General features: G+C 35.7%; 1 protein-coding gene across 6 annotated transcripts in view; it reads left to right on the top strand.

Annotated features, from left to right (window-relative positions):
* The window catches only part of PAPPA2 (pappalysin 2), a 271,490-nt gene that overhangs the window by 129,756 nt on the left and 119,599 nt on the right, over positions 1-22,135 (top strand). For all 6 annotated transcript variants that reach the window (XM_021933974.2, XM_021933973.2, XM_021933976.2 and 3 more), the window contains 3 exons: positions 2,037-2,128; positions 5,725-5,918; positions 7,602-7,748. In XM_021933974.2, coding sequence (XP_021789666.1) covers positions 2,037-2,128; positions 5,725-5,918; positions 7,602-7,748 — 433 coding nt within the window. The remainder of the gene's footprint in view (positions 1-2,036; positions 2,129-5,724; positions 5,919-7,601; positions 7,749-22,135) is intronic.

The following is a 22,135-nucleotide window of genomic DNA, read 5'->3' as shown; positions in this document are numbered from 1 at the left end:
ACCAAAGGCACCACATTACACATAAAACAAGGAGCCATACAAATCATTAGTGATCACTTAGATATCACTTGTCAATAGGACCATCAAAACAAGCACAATGCAGGGCCCTGAAATTATAAACAGTATTCATACAGAAGTTACTCATTTCAATCTGTGCCGTTCAATATAGAAGCCGCCAACCATAGGTGGCTCTTTTTGCCTTTAAAATATACCAAATGCACCTAAAAATCTGAATACTGAATTTTATTTAATTTTAAGTAATTTACATTTAGTTTAAAAACCAAAACTCAATTTGGTTATTGGAAAATCTTCAAGTATATTTGGAACAACTTGGGCAGGTAAATCTTATGTTTCAACTATAAGTATTATAAAATCTAAATACAGATCAAATAGTGAAATTCAGATGTGTTGTAAGTGAAAAATACACACTAGATTTCAAAGACTTAGTATGTAAAAATTATGTAACATGCCTCGTTTTATACTGATTGCAGATTGAAATAATATTTTGAATATCTTGGGTTAGGTAAAATATAGTATTAAAACCAATTTTACCAGTTTCTTTTTACTTTTTAAATGACTACCAGAAAAATTAAAAATGTGACTTTCACTACATTTCTGTTGGGCCACGTGGCACAAGATGGTACATAGCATGCTTTTACTGATTGTTTAGATGATCTTCAAAATGAAAATATAAAGTTGGCGACCTCCAAGATTATTCCTGGACCCCTTGTAGCAAAACACAGATGAAGGTTAATCTTCTCTCCATAAATAAGCACATTAAGGCATAAAGTATTTGGAGACTTCTTGGATATAGCACACATTTAATTAGGTCCCCAGTATAGTCTCTTTTCATTGAACTGCATTGCATTTATATAGAAAAATGATTTGAAGTTTCCTTAATTTCTTCAATTATGTTGTTTTTATATCTCTTTTAGCCTTCTCCACTTCCAGCTTGCCAAGTAAAATATGATTACTATATCACTGTATTCATAGCATACATTTAATTCATTTTAAACCATTCTCATTTCTAATTATTTAATCTTTCATTCATCCTGGTGAGGAATACTTTAAACAATAGATTAGAGCTATTTGTGATGCTCTGGGTCTGAAAACACTTTAACATTCCAAATCCTTTATCTATTGAGTTAAAATATATGTCCATTTTGAGCATAAACAAAGTCAAGGAGAAAAAAAATGGTAATCCTCATTCATTTTGCAATAGCCAAATGTTGGTTCTTTCATAGGAGCATCAACCCAAACTTATCTATTTTGTTTCCATAAGTTGCTTCATGTCCCTTTCACTATAAACTAACTCACCAACCTCAATTCAAATTTTGTCATCTGCTGTATTAGCATTTGAGATTGGAAACAAAAACGTTTTTCTTCTCTTAGCATTTGTTTCTTCCCTGCAATATATGTTAGCTGTCACCAGGTGGTAGTAGGGAGTAAAGACAGGGACCTGAGCCCTAGAGATGCCCTAGACGGAGAGATGGCCCCATAGGGCTACTTAAGTCTCTGGGTATATGAACAGGAGATTGAATTTTACAAAATCCTAATTTTTATAACAACGGCACCTTTATGTAACAAAACAATGAAAGCATAAAGAAATACTAGATAAAAATGAATAGATGAAACCACAGAGACAGGCAGGCTTTCTTCTTACCGTTGTCAGCTATTTTAAGCCTTTATTCATTATAGGGCTGGCAGGGCTTTTCTAAGCTTAAGACCCTCTCCCAAAACGCCATCAAGACCCTCATGGATCTCCTAGATGTTTCTGCGCCATGAGCTACCTGACTTCCAGGAATTCCCACAACCCACTGGATATGCCAATCAACAATCATTGAATAAATTGTATCTACTTTATATATCCGTATGTTTGTTTCTATTTTCTGTAAAAGCATTCTTCTAGCTCCTACTTTTTTCCAACTTGCACTTTTTAATATATACTGAGAAATTGTAAGAATTTTAAACAATGGTAGCTAAACAAGAAAAATTATTTTTTTGTGTTATATATGCATGTATATTTTACCCTCTAGGAGCCTGGGAGAAGAGTGTGATGATGGAGACCTTGTGAGTGGAGATGGCTGCTCCAAGGCATGTGAGCTGGAGGAAGGTTTCAACTGTGTAGGTAAGTTCAGGAGTTCCAGTCTAAGATTGTGTCCTACTTTTAGAGGTGTATTATTTTGTAAGTTCTTGATACCTTGTAACATCTAGCTTAGTGATAATAATAACCTTTGATGTGTCCCTTGTATGCCAGACATGAATTGTTTCACAGGTATTATCTCATTCAATCCTTAGAATAATTGTGGGGAAACCAAAGTGAGCTTAAATAACTTGATTTCATTTATGCAGCTAGAAGTGGTAAAGTCAGCATTTGAACTAAGGAAGTAGAGCTTAAATTTGGACTAAGGAAGCAGAGCTTAAATAACTTGATTTCATTTATGCAGCTAGAAGTGGTAAAGTCAGCATTTGAACTAAGGAAGTACAGCTCTAGAATCTGCATTGTAAACCACTAGGTTATTCTGCTTCCTAGTTTAATGTTACCAAAGATTTCTCTTGGGTCCTCCAGGGTAACGCCAATATGTCAGGTAAGTAGCACAATCATATGGACTCTACATACAAATTACGGTATGGAAACATTCTAAGCCAAAGCAAAGGCAAGACATATTTTGGTGACTGTGTGTCATAGATTCAGTCATGAAGAATAACAGAGGATCCTAACACATTTTAGCCTTGGAGAATCACTGATAAAAATTTTAACTCTAGAGTATAAGGTGCTTTTTACTCTAGACTCTTGCCACTCCGGAGAGGCAGTCTACAACACTTTTCCAATTCTGATTAAAGCTATCATCACCAGGTTCCTTAGATGCATATATTTTCCATTGTCATCTACATAGATTGCAATTATTTGGTGGAGCATAACCACACATCGAAGTTTTTTTAAATAGCAGTGCATTTAAAACTATTTTAAAGTCTTAAAATCTTAAGATAAAGTAGAATGTGATTACAATTATATATAATTTATTAAGGTGTTAAGTACTACACAGAATATACAAATGTCCCTGCTCTCCAGAGCCAGACCTGCATCATAGAATGTTGGTGGTCCTCTCTCCATGCATTCATCCATCTATCCATTTGAAAAAGGCCCGTTGTGTACTATGTGTTTAGCGGTACCATGTGTTCTGTGCATGTTGTGTACCATGAGTCTGATCGAGTCCCTGATCCTTTCTTGAGTACAAGTTTATCAGTGACTTAGAGCACAGCTTCTGTCTTACATAAATGCCTCCTACCAAAGCATGAGAGATGAGTTTCTAGCCTCTGCTTACCTAACTCTAGCGGTGAAGAATGCACCTTGAAACAGACCATTCTGTTTACAAATGGCCTTATCTGTTGTAAAATTTTTTCCTTTTTTTCCAGTTTGGAAACTGAGGCTCAGAACATTTTAGTGACTCATCCAAGGGCATACAATGAAATCTTTGCAGAGCCAGCCCTGGAACTCAGCTTGCCTCATGCTTAATCAAGTGCATTTTCCCTGCTATGAAACTACAGAGGATATATATTTTTTTCTGTTTTATTTGACTACCATTCAGATATTTGAAATACCTCTCCATTATTCTCCTTTCCAATCCAAACATCCCCTCATGTGATTAGGATTCCAGACCCTTTCTTATTTACCCCAAACTGGCATGCTTCATGTGGTCAATGCCCAGAAGGAAATCCAATACTCCAGATGTGGTCTGGCTATGCAGAATACATTGAACCGATTACCTCCCTCTTCTGTACACAAGTATTTGTTAACACAACCTCTGTTAGCATCATTTCTTTTTGGTAGCCACATAGTAGTCTCATATTAAATACAATATATATTCTCTAAACACTAAACTTTCCTCAGTGCAGCTCAAGTCTTATTTAACTTACAAGGAGACCTTATATTGTGTCTATCACATTTGATCTCATAAAGTTTGGCTATTTCCTTCAACCCCAGTAAGACTATATTTAAATGGTTTTAACTATACAGGGTAAGGTTAAATGATATATTCCAACATTAGACTTTTTTTAGTGAATCGTAAGTTCATCATATGCTAAGCACATAGTTACATTCCATTATTTCTCAAAAGTTCAGGTTTGAAGAAACCATTGTAAAATATATTTTTAAAGTATTCAGTTATTTTCAGATGAATTTGAAAGAAACATAAACAAAAATTTTAAGTCCATGCTCAAAAAAATAGAGACAAGAAGCAAGAAGAGTAGTTACTGGGTTATAAGTAGAAAAACAAAACAAAACTATACACACACGTAAAGAGAGAGAGAATTATCATGGGAAAGTCATTCCAAAAGCACATACATTGGCTTTGGAGAGTGCTTTGAGTAGGTTTGATGAAACGTATGAGTTGAAAGCCCAAAATAGATTTTCAACCAAGTCCTGTGGACAGTGGCTTATATCTGGCAAGTAGAGATAGATTTACCACAGAAGGGTCTTAGAGGAAATTATTAAGAGAATAATTAATAACTATATGTTGATGGACAGCTGGCAAATTACTGGAACAGTCCTGTGGTATTGCTATGAAGAACTGAACATGAAAAAAAGGAAATAGTAACAGTAAATTTTAGTAATGCTCTCACTGAATATATACGTAGGTGTTATTTTGAATCTTAATCTTATTTTCATGTCCTATTTTTTAAGTAGAAAATAAAAATTTGAGTTGTTCCATTAATATTAATTGCCTCATATTTTGGTAAAAAATGCAACAGAACTTAAATGGCTTTGTAAGTGTTTCTCAGCTATCTACATTTGAAGGCACTGTGTCTATGTATCTATAAAGAGTCAGTGCTATTCATTTACTAGGAGTTATTATATGAGCAAGAATGGAACTTGTCCAGTGCATACCAGCTGGCTTTACAACCCCAGTATATTTTCTCAGACATTCGTTTCTCACCTGTTTGCTTTTGAAGACAGCCCTTCTGTCTTAGTTTGAGGCAGTGTGGAGTAATAGCTGCTGAACCTTCATTCTGGCTCTTGGATTTAAGCCTGACTCAAATTAATGCTCTATTGCTTACCATTCAAGGGTCCTTTATGAAGTCACATAAAATCACTGAGACTCAGGCTTCCTATCATAAAAGAAACAAAATACAAACCTCACAGGGTTGTTCTAAGACTAAAAAAAAATCAATACATATGTAACCCTCATAAGCCTGGAGCCTATATTCTCCAGTTTAATAGCAGTCACGCAGTTGAAGAAACACAAGCAACAAAAAGTGATTGAGAAAAATCCCCCCTAATACTTTAATATTTCAAAAACTATGAAAAAGATTCAAATATATAATATATGTTAGGATGTATTTATATTCCTTTTTTCTTTTGCCATATTATATCTCTAGCTTCCCCTAAATATCTTACTCAACTATTACTTAAAATTTCTTTCCACACCCAGCCTACAGCTGCTTTTTTTCTCCCTGTTCTTTCTTCCCTGATCTCAACCCTTTCTGTACTTTTATAATGTAGATGGTTTCTACCTTTCTCCCAATGAGAAAAAAATCCTTCTTCTTTAGGGATGTGTGGGATGTATGTGTATCTGTGTGTTTGGGGTAGGCACTAGACTGGCAGGCAATTGCAGAATTCTCTTTAGTGGGCTGGAGAAGAAATGTCATGGACATTCCCATGTTCATTTTTATCATGACATTCATGAAAACACTTTTTCTGTGTCACACAATATTTCTTGGCAGGAGAGCCCAGCCTTTGCTACATGTATGAGGGAGATGGCATATGTGAACCTTTTGAGAGAAAAACCAGCATTGTAGACTGTGGCATCTACACTCCCAAAGGATACTTGGATCAGTGGGCTACCCAGGCTTACTCCTCTCGTGAAGACAAGAATAAGTGTCCTGTTTCCTTGGTAACTGGAGAACCTCATTCCCTGGTAAGTTAAGCCAGATGAATAGAGTCGAGGCTGTGCAAATTGTAAAGTGACTCCCTCTATGCTTACACTTGGGGTCTGTGTTTGGATAATTAAAAGAAGAAAAAGAAGAAGAAAGGAGTTAGAAGGCCTAGGCAACATTACTGGATCTACCAGCATTGCTATTATAATTACATGATGTTGGACAAGTCACTTAACCTCTCTGGGACCCAATGTTCTCACATGGAAAATGGGTATAGTAACACCTTTTTCATGTTCAGTGGTTTACTACAGTAATCAAATAAGCTTTAAAGTGTGTATTGAGGATCAAAGTATAAATTGATTTAAAGAAGTTTTATTATTGAAGAAACTGTAGAGTTTTTGCTAGAAGTAAATCCTTGGGTATATAATTTTTTTTCTGAATATCCACCTAAATAGATAGGAGATCCTCTGACAGATCTAAAATGCTATACCAATGACATCTATGAGGTAACGTTGAAGACTGAAAAGAAGATTAAAGGCTCACGACTCTTGGGACCCATTCTAGATGCTTCTGTTGCAAAATAAACTCTTTGATTTATTAGAATAGGCAATACAGTCCTTTCACAGAAGTGAGATTTAGGCCTCTAGATAGTTTAGGCCAGAATGAAATAATATGATTTTATACTTGAGAAGACATCTTTGAAGAGATTGAGGAGCCAGCTAAGGTTGATGCTCCAGTTCAAGGATTTCATCAAGGACCCAGGGTCTTCTAGATTCCAGCTCTTTCATCCTCGAGTGCAGCCTTCTTCCTCCTGCTCAAAACATGGCTGCAGTTCTCCTAGGTGTGAAATCAGCATTTCAAGGAAGGAGGGGACAGGCCAAAGGGAAATAGGTGCATGTCAGCTGAGTCTTTCCCTTTTTATTGGGAAAATGATAGCTTTTCTGGACATTCCACACAATAAACTTCCACCCACCTCTTACTGGTCAGATCTAGGCCACTTCATCACCTTTAGTTGTAAGGAACCCTAGGGAGATGAGCGTTTATAACCAGATACACTGTTGCCTTGAACAAAATTGGAGTTTATTAATAAAAAAGTAAGGGGAAATAGATACCAGTCGGCAGCTAGCCATTTCTGCCACACTCTCTCAGCCTAAATTCTGGCATCTTGCTCCTTCAAGTCCTGGCATCCGATGACAGAAAGCCAGGGAAGTTGGGAGATTCTGAGGTAATGACCGCTCTCTGAAGTGGCTTTTAGTCTAGCCTGTCTGTCTTCCCTAAGTGAAGTGGGAGAAATTTCCTGGAGTTTTATTTCTCTGGCTCCTTTACTTAGCTGAATCCTCAGTGGTTCCCCAACTCAGTAGCCTCACTTTTGGGGCAGTGGATGCTGCCTGGTAAGGGCTTCATCGTCACCCCAGACAGACTCCCCTGCTTTTTCCTGGGGCAGTTACCTGAAATATGCCAGGACTATTTGTAACCACCCAGTGGGCAAGACCCCTGGGCTGATGATAAACTGAGGCCTGTTGTGTTTTCTACCCTTGTAAGTTATATCTTGATGTTAAAGAGAGCACTGAGAAATACTTCAATGTTGAGAAAAGTTTTCTGCCAATAATGTGACCATTAGGCATTCAGAAAGAGAGAAAAACTTTGCTATGAGCTGGAGAGTTTCATTGTCCTTATATCTTCACACTCCATACTTCAAATTGTTGGTTGAAATTGTATTTCAGATTTGCACATCATACAATCCAGATTTACCCAACCACCGTCCCCTAACTGGCTGGTTTCCCTGTGTTACCAGTGAAAATGAAACTCAGGATGACAAGAGTGAGCAGCCAGAAAGTAGCCTGAAGAAAGAGGATGAGGTTTGGCTCAAAGTAAGTGGCCCAAATGTTTCTTTTGTGCGTGTGAAAGGTGTAAGCATGTGTGTGTGTGTGTGTGTGTGTGTAAATGGTGCATTTGGATGACCTGTCAGAAAATTTTCTTTTGTTATCTCAAAGTGCTAATATTGAGTTTATTTTCACCTCTCTGAATTGTGGACTTCTTTCTGTTAATACATGAGTAATCAGTTTATCAAAGTGTAACATACACACAGAAAAGTGCAAAAATCAGAAACGCACAGCTCAATGAATTTTTGCAAAGTGAACATCCTTTCTAATCACAACACAGATCAAGAAATAGGACATTTCCATCACCGCCCCCCTACAAGGCTCTCTCATGTCCCCTCTTAGTTATTACACCACTGAGGTGGATCTATTTCTATCATCATAGATTAGTTTTGTCTGTTTTTGAAATTTATAGGAAAATGCTTTACAGTATGTACTCTTTGCAACTGATTCTTTCTTATTTGGCATTCTATTTGTGGGATTCATTCATGCTGCTTCACTTAGCAGTAGTGTTCATTTTCATTGTGGTATAAGCATTGCGCTGTATGAAAACGCCACCATATATTTAACCATTCTAATATTGATGAATATTTGAATTATTTCTGGTTTTTCTCTATTGTGCTATTATAAGTCATTCTGCTATAAGCATTTCTGTACATTTTTGTGGTGAATGTGTATAAACAGATGGGTATATTTGGAACTGCCAAATCACAAGTAGGCCAGCTTTGGTAAATAATCCCAAATAATTTTCCACAGTGGTTGTACTAATTTATACTCCCACCAGATGTTTTGAGTGTTTCAAATGTTTCACATTTTCATCAACATTTGGTATTTTAAGTCTCCATTTTAATGTTTTATTGAATACGTAAAGGTATTGCCCTGTGGTTTCAGTTTGTATTTGCATGATAACTAATGAGATTAGGAGCCTTTCATATGTATATCAGCTACTCGTACATATTTTTTAAGAGCATAGTCAAGTCTTTTGTTCAATTTTCCATTGAGTTGTCTGTCATTTTCTTCATAATTTATATAATTTCATCATAATTGTATGCATGTTAATTATTTTTCAGCAATATGCTCTTTCATATCTTCCAACACTATGACTAACTTTTCTTGCTCATAAACACAGCTTTAGACGAACTGAAGTTCTTTTTTTTTTTTTTCGAGAGACGGGGTCTCGCTCCGTTTTCCAGGCTGGAATGCAGTGGTGCCATCATAGCTTACTATAGTCTTGAACTCCTGGGCTCAAGAGATCCTCCCACCTCAGCCTCCCAAGTAGCTAGGACAACTGTTGCTTGCCACTACACCCAGCTAATTTTTAAATTTTCTGTGGAGATGGAGTCTAGAAAAGGCACCAACTCCTGCCAGTATCTAACATCAAACTCAAGTTAACCAAAGCCTCTTCTTTAAACCTGAGCAAAGGGATAATCAAAGTAAACTGCTTTCATGAAACACAGGGGCAAGCTTGTATTCACTTAATAATTTTGCCTTTACCTAAATTAATATAACTTATTATAGTCCTTGATACCAAATAATTTAAATGTTTAGCTACCTGTGAAATTCCTTTCCTGTCATTTTCAAAACTAGGCTGGGCTTATGACCTTTTTGTTGAAAGCATTGCTAATTCTTTATGTTTTATTTTGCCTCTAAAATGTAAAACTGTTCAGTTCCCCCAGGCCCAAAAACAATTATGGAAGAAGTGGGCGTGTGAGATTATACGGACCAGATTTTGAGAGATAAAATTAATTGAGACCCTCCAAATCAAAGACAGGCACATAGATGCTAACAAAATGCTTGTGTTTTATATAACTAATTACTACAAGCCAAGATTATAGTAACTCAACACACATAAATTAGTTTTATAACCTTATTTTTTGACTTTTAGTTTTGACTCTTATATTACTTAAAAGAGGTTTAAGAGTTAATAAGTGTCTGCCCACCTTCGTTTCCATCTGGCCTAAAACAATTAATTAGCTATAAGTCTTTTAACTCTAAGTCCCTTGACCATAGGGATCCCAACAAAGGACATAATGGACCTGGGGCAGATAGCACACCACCCCAGCATCAGGGTGAGACAAGAGGAAAGCTTGACTATTAATACTATTTCTGGAGTGCCTTGACAAAAAGGGAAAATATAAACTGGAAAAAAAAAAAATCCATAGGCCCTCTACACATTGAGTAGATCCCCCGCTTTGGCCAAAGGGAATTCCCTCCAAACACTAAAAAATCTAATTCAAGCCTGATGAGAAATAAAGGGTCAGATACACCTCACTATGCTCCCAAACCCTAATGTTTAAGCCAGGATCAGAGGCCATTCCAAATTATAACAATAAAGTATTGCCCTTTCCTACACAAAAAAGAATACTTTTTCTCTTCAATCAGGAGACTTAGCCTTACTGGGAGAAAAAAAAAAAAAGGATACCTTAAGGATCAATTACAACCAAAATGGAAGGGCCCCTATCAAGTATTATTAAATACCCTCACCATATTAAACCTTTAAAACATAACTACTTGGGTACACCTCTCCAGAATAAAACGTGTTTTTTTATGAGTCACAGGCACCATAACGTACATCTGGGGAACAAGCCATGACCTTTGAAAGACCTCCGCTACCTATTTAAAATAACACATGGCTAAAAGTAGTAACATGATACTGTGGATGGGAATAGGAGCATTAATTCTTCTCTTCTTCTTGATTATATTTCTTTTCTATCACTTTGGCCAACTACCTTCTCCTAGAAAACACCTCTTGTATCCTTGTTGGGTGTAGAGACTCTTCTAAGGCCCAACTAGACACCATGTTGGCACTATTAATTCTGTTTGCTCTCTCAATTAACCTAATCCAGGGTGGGTGGGAGTAAAACTCTATAATAAAATATTTCAAAAATTATAGCATCAGGGAATCATCTTTGTGATTACTAAATTTGTCATCAACATTTCCAGAATAGCAAATTCCACCTTCTGGCCTATCCAGAAAAATCTCATGGCCATCTCCCCAGACCTCCTGACTAATCATTGCAATCTCAAAGTACCCAGTCCCCTACTTATTAGGTGAAACTCTTCCCCACTTAATGGATTCCACGTAAACCCCCTGCCACTATTACCCAGACCTGGAAAGTTGGCTATCTTTACCTCTAGTGCACTAATAATTCTATCTTTTGTACCTACTGTTGTGTTAATGACACAAAAACAAAAGTTTCCCTTCAGTGCTCTAATCTAACTCTAAGTTGCCAAGTTCCCAAGGTCGTAGCAAGGTAAATGGGATTCCACTTGTGTGCAAAAAATCTGTTTGTAGGTCTTCTCCTCAATCAAAACACACAGGGGAAAAGCAACTGCCTAATTGGGGAAGGTGGAAGCACAGCCCCCTTCTAAAGAGCAAGGATAGTTTGACCACCCCCACTGGAGCAGGGGAGAAATATCTCTACAGACCCAACTTGGCCGCAAAAGATAGACATCACACCTTGTGGAACCTCTGTGCCCCAACTGGGCTCATTTTTGTTTGTGGTCATGAGTGGGAAACATTCATATCTCATAACCATTCCCGACTTGCTGGGGAGCCACGTGTTCTTTTAGGCATAGCTTTCCCTTATATATCAAAAAGGTGAAATGGGTAAATATACATTAGCCATGCTTACCCCTATGGAGATCACTGTCTATAACCCCTTAAGACCCAGGAATACCAGAAATAAATGAGCAATAGGGTTGATTCTGGCAGGAATTGGGGCAGCAATAAGACTAATGGACCCCTGGGGTGGCTTTGCCTACCATGAGTTAGCCCTGAAATGCTTGACTCAAACCCTACAGTCATTAGCCACCAACACAGATTAGGCATTAAAGGAAATTCAAAAATTCCTAGACTCTTGGGCAAATATAATTCTTGATAACAAACTAGTGCTGGATTATTTAGTAGCTTATTAAGCTCTTGGGCAAATATAATTCTTGATAACAAACTAGTGCTGAATTATTTAGTAGATTATTAAGGCAAGTCTATGCAGTTATTAATAAAATCTATACATATATTAATATTAATAACTTTAAACAGATTGAGGTTAACCTTCAAAAAAATCTATGAACAAACTACCTGATAACATAAATACAATGAGGACACTGGCCCCAGCTGTATTTGGTTGACTATCAAAAATGTTCTCCCAAGTCTTACCTGGTTCTTACCTCTCCTAGGACTTTTATTATAAAAGCTAATGATAGCTTTCTTGTTGTTACTAGTTTTTGTCCTTTGCTAATTTAACCTCTTTCTTCTTTTTTTTTTGAGATGGAATCTCGCTCTGGCTCTTGTCGCCCAGGCTGGAGTGCAATGGCGGGATCTTGGCTCACTGCAACCTCTGCCTCTTGGGTTCAAGCGATTCTCCTACCCCAGCCTCCCGAGTAGCTGGAATTACAGGTGCCCACCATTACACCTGGCTAATTTTTGTATTTTTAGTAGAGATGGGGTTTCACCATGTTAGTCAGGCTGGTCTCGAACTCCTGACCTCAGGTGATCCGCCTGCCTCGGCCTCCCAAAGTGCTAGGAAAATAGGCATGAGCCACTGCACTCCGCCTTAATTTAAGCTCTTAAGAAAGTTTGTATCTTCTAGATTACAACAATTCCATGTAAAAATGATAGCGGCAAAAGGCTTCCAACCCATCCCATCTTCTGAGTCGAAAAATAAAAACACCCTCCCTTTAGGCCCTTTAGGCCAGCTATCCAAAGATTTTTCTTCCCCCATTGCTAGGCAGAAAGCAAAGTAAAATTAGCAGAAAGCACTCAGAGAAGATAGACCTCCACCCTTCTGCGGCCCCCTAAGGATTAAGGAGGAGTATCTAATATCTGAGGGGGGCAGGTAAGGTAGAAGATCAGTAGGACTTGTTTTGTAAGCATTGGTCAGGGCCCTGCTAATCACAGCAGGATCTGGTTGAAACAGGCTACAGTGAAGAAGCCAGCCAAAACCAGCAGATGGCAATAAAAGTGACCTCTAGTTGCCCTCACTGCTCATTAGCATAAAGACACTTCCAGCAGCACCATGGCAGTTTATAAATGCCATGGCAGCATGCTATGGCAATGACCCAAAAGTTACCCTATATAGTTCTGAAAACTCCTTGCCCCTTTTCCAGAAAGTTCTGAATAGCCCATCTCTTAATTAGCATATAATTAAAAGTGGGTATAAATATGACTGCCAAAGCTCCTAGGCTGCTACTCTAAGAACACTGTCTATGGGGTAGCCCTGCTGTGAGAGGAGTGATACCTCTGCTGCCTCTTCATAAAAACTGCTGTCTAACACCACTGGCTCACCTTTAAGTTCTTTCCTGGGCAAAGCCAAAACCTCTCCTTGGCTAAGTCCCAATCTGGGGCCTTGCCTGCCCTGCATCAATTTTCTGAGAAAGTGGAGTTGAATTTTATCAAATGCTTTTCCTGCATCTATTGAGATGATATTTTTGTCTCTTTGTTCTGTTACTATATTAACTCACATTAAAAAAAAAATTTAATGTTAAACCAACCTAAGATATTTGGAAAACCAACAACCAATCACATAGTTTTGAATTCTGTTTGAGAATATGTTGTTGGTTTTTCATCTACATTCATTAGAGTTTGGCCCTAATTTTCTTTATTTTACTATCTTGTCAGGTTTTATGATCAAAACTAAAAAAATAAGTTTCTTAAATAAGTTTCTTTTTTCTCCAGTTCTCAGTTCTATGAAATATTTTGTGTAAGGTTGGTGTTAATTTTTTGAGGATTCATTAGTGAAACCATCTGAGCCTGGAGTTTTCTTTGAGGAAAAAAATACAATTATAGATAAAATTGTAAAACAAAGGTGGAGAAATTTGTGTTTTCTACTTATCTTAAGTCAATTTTAATAAGTTGGGTTTTTCAAATAATTTGTCCATTAAAAAAATCTAAAATATCAAATTAAGTTTTTCATAATATTCTGCTATTTTCTTTGTTATGTTTCTACAGAATCTGGTATACTTTTTCACTCATGCTATTGTTAGTTTGTGGCTTATCTCTTTTGTTTTTACTGCTCAGTCTTGCTAGAGAGTTATCATTTTCATTAACCTTTTATTAATCTTTTTATATGACCAACCGAAGATATATATGATCTTATTTTTCATTATTTCCTTTATATTTGCATTAACTTGTTCTTTTTCTAGTAATTTGAGGTGATGCATAGGTAATTGATTTTTGTCCTGTTTTTAAATTTTATACATGAAGGCCATACATTTCCTTTTAAACATGACTTTAGCTACATTTCATAAGTTTTCACACCTTATTTCTGTTACCACTCAATTCAAACCATTGTTATTTCTTTTTTTACTCCTGAGTTATTTATAAGTGTGCTGTTTAACTTGAAAACATATGTGGATTTGGGATTACTTTTTTAAAAAAAAACTTATAGCTAGATTCTTCTGTGGTCAAAAATATATTCTATGTTTCAATTCTTTGAAATTTGTTGAGCCTTGAATTATGGATCAGTCTATGGTCAATATTAGTAAGTATTACATGTACTTTGAGAGGAATGTGTGGTCTGCAATTGTTGGATAAAACATTCCATATATTTAAAATGTCCTATTTGTCGATCGTGTTGTTGAAATTTCCTATATTATATATATTTTGTATATATTGATTTTTCCCAATATTTTGTGTACTGTTTCCATCAGGTACTGAGAGATATGTATTATATTCCTCCAACAAAATCTTGGACTTGTTTGTTTCTCTTTTAGTTTTGTCATTTTTGAGACATTTAGAGGCTATATTATTAAATGTGAAGGCAGTCTTTCTTTACTTTGCCTGGTAGTGTGAAACCACAAAATGACTATACAAGTTGCAACTATGCAATGTAACCTTAATAATCAATGGGAAAAATTACAATTATTTCATGATATATAAAAGGTTTTTTGGTAACATTAAATGCTCTCTTATTTTTAGTTATAAGTATGTAGAAAAATGGAAAAACAACTAGTGAAACTGATATTTAGTTCACTAGAATTTGAAACAGAAACACAAAGAAATAAAGTGTTTCCTTTTTTGTGGGAAAAAAAAAAACTTACGAAGACTAGTTTAAACATTGTTTACCTTTTCCTCTTTATATGACTTACATTACAAAGCAGGCAGTTCTTCTGTGTGTTGATGAATTGTCATGTTTCTTGTGAAGTTTGAATCCACTTCCAGCATTTTATCCTTTGCACTTTCAATGTTATGAAATATCTCTGAGAGTTCCTTTAACATACGCTTTTTTCTTGACATCACTTCTGGGACAGCTTCTTCCTTTTTGTCACAACTTATTTTTTTATTTATATCAATAATTTCACTTTCACTGACTTTCTCTGGCTGTATTCCCAGAGTCTCTTGAATGGCAGTAGAGAGTCAACATTCCCAGAGTTAGCTATTTATTTTATAACTCCATTTATCTTTGATTCAAATTTCACTTCCCAACATTATCATTTTTCATTTATTTGCTGCATGTTCATCATTTTTAGCTAATTCTCTCTTTTGATTATCCATTTTTGTAAAGTGTCATTTAAGTTTATCACTAGGAGACAAAATGGTAACATAAGTATACACTTTTTAGTTTCTGTATGAATGAAATAACAGATACCCAGTGACCAGTCAGTGACAGACTTTGAATGAAATGATGTGATTGGTCACCCATCATTATTCACATTTGTAATTCACATGGTGATTTTTGAATTGAAAGACTAATAGTGAAGTGGGTACTTTATACAGTTAAAATTAATATATTGTGCAAACTGAAATATGAATCATGTTCTTGGGAGACTGGTTTTAGTTAGCTAAATTGTTATAACTGATATTCATCCATGTGAGAACTGTGTAAACTGGAAACTGTCAGTATATAATTTTAGATTTTTGTATCTTTTAGGTGAATTATCTCTTTTAAAACTAACTTTAAAAGCCATCTAGCAACACTTCTTGCTTTATCATAACCTTTGTCTGGTTTTATTGTAGCCATGCCAATACTGAATAACATTTTATATTTGTGTATTGTGTCTTCTTTTATCCTATTACTTTTAACTTTTCTTTATAATCATATTTAATATGCTTAGTTTGTTGTCAACATATTATTTTTTATATATATGCAACCTAAAATTCTCTTTTCTAGTTGGAGAACTTAGTACAATTACGTTTAATGTAATTAATAATGTTTAGTTTTAAACTTACCAACTTACGGTTTCTTATTCATTTGTTCTTTGTCTCTTTCTTGTTATTTGTCTCTTTCTTGCTTTTTTATAAAATACATAGTTTGATTATGTGATTTCTCATTCTATTAGTTTGTTAGTGTATTAGTCAGTGTTCTCCAGAGAGAAATAATATGATGTATCTACATATAAATAGATAATAAGAGGGTATTCATCAGGAGAATGGCTCACACAATTATGGAGGGCAATTGGTTCACACAATTAAGTCTCATGATAGGCCCTCGGCAAGCAGGAGACCTGGGACACTGGTAGCATGACTCAGTCCAAGTCCAAAAGCCTCAGAACCAAGGAAGCCAATGGCATAATTCTGTCTGAGGCCAAAGGCTCAGGAGCCCCACGAAGCTGCTGGTACAAGTCCCAGAGTCCAAAGGCTTAAGAACCCAGAGTTCTGATGTTCAGGGGCAAAAGAGAAAGAGTTTCCTGCTCTGGAAGAGGAAGAAAGGAAATTCTCCCCTTCTTTCACCTGTTTATTCCATCTGGGCTCCCAGCTGATTAGATGGCACTCATCGACACTGAGGGTGGATATTCCTCTGTCAGTCCACTGACTCACATGACAGTCTCCTCCAGAAACACCATACAAGCACACCCAGAAATAACGCTTTACCAGCCACTGAGGCATCCCTCAATCCAGCCAAGTTGACATTTAAAATTTACCATCACAGTGAGCTATACTTTTATTTTCTCAGTGGTTAGTCTTGAGGTTGCAACACACACACTAACTTGTTCAGAGACTGGTATAAATTAATACTCTCACAATTTTATAATACCTTAGAATGCTTTTCCTCCATTTATTGCTTTCTGCATTTTTAAAGTAAAATGAATTTAAATTCCCTAATATTTACCCTCTCCAGTGCTCTTTAATCCTTTCTACATTTCTATGCTTCTATTATTTTTGTTTAGCTTGAGGAAATTCACTTTTATTATTTCTTTTAATGTGGGCCTGCTGACAATGAGTTCTTTCAGTTTTTGTGTGGCTAAAATATTTTTAGTTGGCATTCATTTTCAAAGGATATCTTTGGTACAAAATTCTAGGTAGCCAGATGTTTTCTTTTATCCTTTGGAAGATGTTATCCTGTTATCTTTTCACTTCTATATTTTGGAGAGTTAGCTGTACATCTGATATATATTTGAAGGCAATGTCTTTTATTCCCTGGTGCTTTTAATATAGTCTCTCTGTTTTTTGTCTCCAACAGTCTTTCTATGATGTTCCCAGGCCTACCTGTCTTCGCATATGTCTTGTTTGTGAAGCTTCTCCAATCTGTGGCTTAGTGTCTTAGTTTCAAAAAAAAAAAAAAAAAAAAAAAAAGTTTTGGATATTCCTTCTGCTCATTTACTTTTTTTTTCTTAGTTGCCAAATATACATACATTACGCCTTTTTGCTGTGTATCTTTTTAACTTTTCTATTCTTCTGTTTGTTATTCCCTTCCTTTTCACGCTGTAGTCTGATTATTATACACTGAGCTATCTTCTGTTTCAATAATCCCAAATTTTGCTCAATATAATCAGCAGTTTATTTATTAAATCCTTAGTTTTGCTATTTTATTTTAACTCTAGAATACCTATTCAGTTTTTCCTGTGTATTCTTTGTGAAATTATTCATCTTACAGTCTATTTAAAAACATATTAATCACAATCATTTTTAATTCTGCATCTGATAACACCAGTATCTTGATGGAGAGGTCTGTTTAGGTTGACTTTAAAATACCGTATTTATTTGGGCTTTTCTACTATTATACTAATAATGTTTTAAGTGAATATCAGATACAATAAATTGTAGAGGCTCTGACTAATAATATCTTCCTTTCAAGATTTTTTTTTGGACGCTTGGTAAGATTTGGGAAAGATCACTTTAATTCAATGAATAATTAAGATAATTCAAGCTTGTGCTTTATTTGTGAGCCTTTATACATTTTTTTTTCAGTTTTTTCTTCTAAGGCTTGACTCTTCAGGAGTCTCAACTAAAAGCTTGGATTAGGATCTCCACATTGACAGTCTTTGAAGTACAATTTCTATTTCATCAGCAGTGTGTCTGCTAAAAACTCTCCTTAGTTTTTTGGCCTCTCTATTGCCAATTTCTACTTGGCCTTTTATACTCTTATTTTGCATTGCTTAGGATTTGAAGAATACCTCAAAGGTTAAAGTAACACAGAATATAAAGTTCCCTTCAATGTGTTCTTTTTTTTTTTTTTTTTTTTTTTTAGACTTTTAAGTCCTGACTACTTGGTTGCCCTCAAATGCTTTTAAACTTTTTTGTATACTTAATTCATGTTTTATGATTGTTCTTGCCAGGACAGTTTGTTGTATTACACGCTACTCTATTATAGCTGAAAACAGAAATCTCTGGAATTGTTTTAATATATGTCAATTAGCTACATCTTACATTTCAGGTATGTACCTTGTTTTAGTCTGCCTTCTGATGCTATAATAGAATACCACAGACTGGTTAGTTTATAAAGAAAAGAAGTTTGTTTGGCTCATAGTTCTGGAGACTAGAAAGTCCAAGAGCATGGCACTGGCATCTGCTCAACATCTGGTGAAGGCCTTGCTGCATCAAAACATGGTACCAGGGTAGAAGGGCAAAAGAGAGCATGTGAGAGAGAGCTCACTTTTATATAAAAGACACTCTTATGATAACTAAACCACTCCCACGATAATGACATTAATCTATTCATGACATCAGGGTCCTCATGACCCAATTGCCTTTGAAAGGCTCTGTCTCTTGACACAGTGCAAGTAAATTTCCAAGACATTAACTTTTGGGGACTACATTTAATCTATAGCATACCCAGTTCATACTAAAACTGATTCAGGAGTGATAGTCTGTGTATTAGAAAAAATTATTAATATCATTGAAAGTTCAGTTACTATATAAGACCTATTAAGAAAATTTAGTCTTCACAAATCAATACAACACCAAATAACTTAGAAAGTGATTTTTAAAGATAAGGTGGTTAGCTTTAAAAACACACACACACACACACACACACACACACAAACCTTTCAGAGAAATATAGGATTTCTGACTATTCTTCCTTTCAGTACACTTTAATCCTGATTTGATACACAAATATGATTAGTATGCAGTAGTTCAGAGACAAGTTTACTACAAATGAGAAACAATGATAATGGAAAACATTAGTCTTGAAAATATCTTCCCAAAATCTTTCATTGACTAAAATCTTACTTGTCAAAAAAAATTTCTGTCATTTTAGTCTACATTTACTGAAGTAATACTCTTAGTTTTTCTTTTCTTCAATCTTGAGCCAATAGACAAAAAGCGTAAGAATTTTCTTAAATATAAAATGTAGAGTCTTTTTTATTATTTACATAATAAGCACACTTTATAGCCATTTATGGTTTACAAAGTACATTCTCTTGCACTATTTGTATTTGATCCCTAGTATAGCCGTGTGAGTTTGGCAAGGTAGGTGTTTTCCAGTTTTACAGGTGAGTAAAATAAGAATCAAAGACTCAAAGTACTTTTTCTACATCACTCAAGAATAAAATAATAAATCGGACGCTCACATTTATGCCTCTTGATTCTAATCCAATGTTTATCCATCTATACTATGTTCCTTCCTTCAATCAGCATTCATTAAGCACCTATAATATGCCAAAACCAGAATTAAACACTGGTGACAGACAGGAACATAGCACGAGCAAGAAAACAAATTAAAACATATGTTGGATTGTAAGGAAAGGCATCCTATCGTCTTTCGCTGGGTTTCTTCTAAATTCTTGAAAGACCATGTATCTATTAATCTAGTTCACAGGATTTGTTAAATACTTATTGTCAACTCTTGGTGTCATTGGGGGATTGAGAAAGAAACAGAAGGCATAATTCTTCCCAGAAAGTCCCTTGTATCTAAGTAATATCGACAACAAATGAAGCAATTTGAGAAGCAGATACTCAATAAGTACTTCTTGTTTGGTTTCATAGGGAGCCCGTCAACATATGCAAAATCATATGTTCATGTTTATTTTCATGGCTCCTCTAAAATGTCTGCAATTTGGAATGGTCCCGTTCAGGCTGGACTGGTTAGCAATCCTAAAAGCAACCACCACATGCTCACAGTATTTTAAATACCAGGGTCTTCCACATCAGTTATAAATTACAGACCACTGCCTGGAAACCCTTGCTACAATAAAGCCCAAAGCCTCTTAACCATAATTTCCTCTCTTCCTTTGTTTGGGTTCGACTATCCAAACACTGACTGAATCTTTAACAGAAAATGCAATACATGTTTAATTGATTGGATTTCAAAGATGAAAATCTCTAACACCAGGCATCAAAGAAGAAGAAACGCATTGATTGAAATTTACTCTATTCCTGATTTTTTTTATCAATTCTCATATAAATTCTTACCAGAGATATAATTTTTCTCATTCTAAAAATGATTATCTTAAAATTCAGAGATGGCTAAGCACTTTAGATAACATGGCTAGTAGAGCTACAGATAGGATTAAAATTCAAATCCAGTTTATGGAAAAACTCATGGTCCTTTCTCTCAATACCAGAAAACATTTTCTATAAAGAAAGCAGAGAAAAAAATACTTTAGGGTTTATGGTCCATACAGTCTGTGTCACAACTACGTAACACTTCCATTAGCGTGAACGTAGCTGTAGTCAATATGTAAATGAACAAGCATAACTATATCTCAACAAAATTATATTTATGAACTCTGAAGTTTGAATTTCATATGATTTTCATATTATTCATCTTTAAAGTTTTTTTTAACCATTCAAAAATGCAAAAACTATCCTTAGCTCACAGGATGTACAAAAACAGGCAGTGGGTCAGATTTGGCTTGTGGACAATAGTGTGCTAACCCCTATTCTATATCATGTTTCCAGTAAGTATTAAAGATATTTATGAGTGTTTGCTTTATTTCCACACCATGACAACATTCACTTTTAATTCTACTTAGTAAACACTGCCTCATATGAACAATATGTTGTGATATGGAGGGATCCAAAGAATGAATGAATTACCATGTTCACCCTTAAGGTACATACATAGCAGTGAACATGTTTACAAAAATATGGTAGAAGACAGAAAGTTGTGAGTCATGTGCTACAGATACAGTAAAGTGAAAAACAGACTTGAAAGAACCTGGTAACTGATTGGACATAAGGAGATAGAGATAAGCATTATCTCAGGCTGAATTATTTCATTTGTCACATCTTCCACACCTGTTTACACACACACACACGCACGTGTGCGCACGCACGCGCGCACACACACACACACGGGTTTAGTCATTTTAATCATAACAGATTTATTTTAGTGCTGAAATATGTCAGAGTTTTCACTTTTCTATAACATTCCTGATGGGAAGCTCATATTTTTTTCCTTCTCTGTAAATGATTTACTCATTATGTCTCCCCAAGAAATACAAACTTACCTTCTACTTCTATCATTTAGCTCAAGGATTATTTCCATTATAGAACCTAACCCTTTCTAAACTCTTCTCCTGAGTCCCAGGTGGTATAATTGATCGCTTCATCCTCGATACACACTTCTCACAAAATGCCTGTATACTCCACTGTTCTTGTTTACCTATCTCTTCATCCCGTGAACTATAAGGATCTCAGGGCAGAGGCCATGTGTGGTCAAGATTGTATGTTCAACACTGAGTGCAGAACCTACTTATTGTAGTGCTCAAAACTGGTGAACGCATGAATAAATGATGGGATATTAAGTCTTAGCCTTGGCAATGGAGAGCGTATTGATATTATTATTTATGGCACAGAACAGAGGTAAATAAGTATGACTGTACACTGGTCTAGATTGAAAAGAGGATGGCCACTACCATTTCTTCTGAGGCCAGAAATAGTGGCAAGCCACCTCTTCTTGCAAAGCCTTTTAAAAGATGGGCTGCAGTTTGAGTGGAAATCACATCAAAGGGAATTTTTCAAGAATGAGGAGAATTGGTGATTCTCTTTGTTTGTGGCAGGTTGGATTTGGATTCTCTAAGAAATATATTCTGAGATGGAATTTGGTATGCAGGCCATTTACTAAGGAGTGGTCTAGGGATCACCATCTGTGAGCAAGAAGGGAAAGAAGCATAAGTGGGTAAAAAAGGAAGTAGAGCAGCTTTAATGTTAGACTCAGCTGACCTCTTCTATGGGAAATAATATATATGATCACAAAGGGCAAGGCAGTTCA

Source organism: Papio anubis, chromosome 1 (genome assembly GCF_008728515.1).
Source record: "Papio anubis isolate 15944 chromosome 1, Panubis1.0, whole genome shotgun sequence".
NCBI lineage: Eukaryota > Metazoa > Chordata > Mammalia > Primates > Cercopithecidae > Papio > Papio anubis.
The sequence above is the reverse complement of the archived record's forward strand: the minus strand, read 5'-3'. Positions and strand labels throughout refer to the sequence as shown.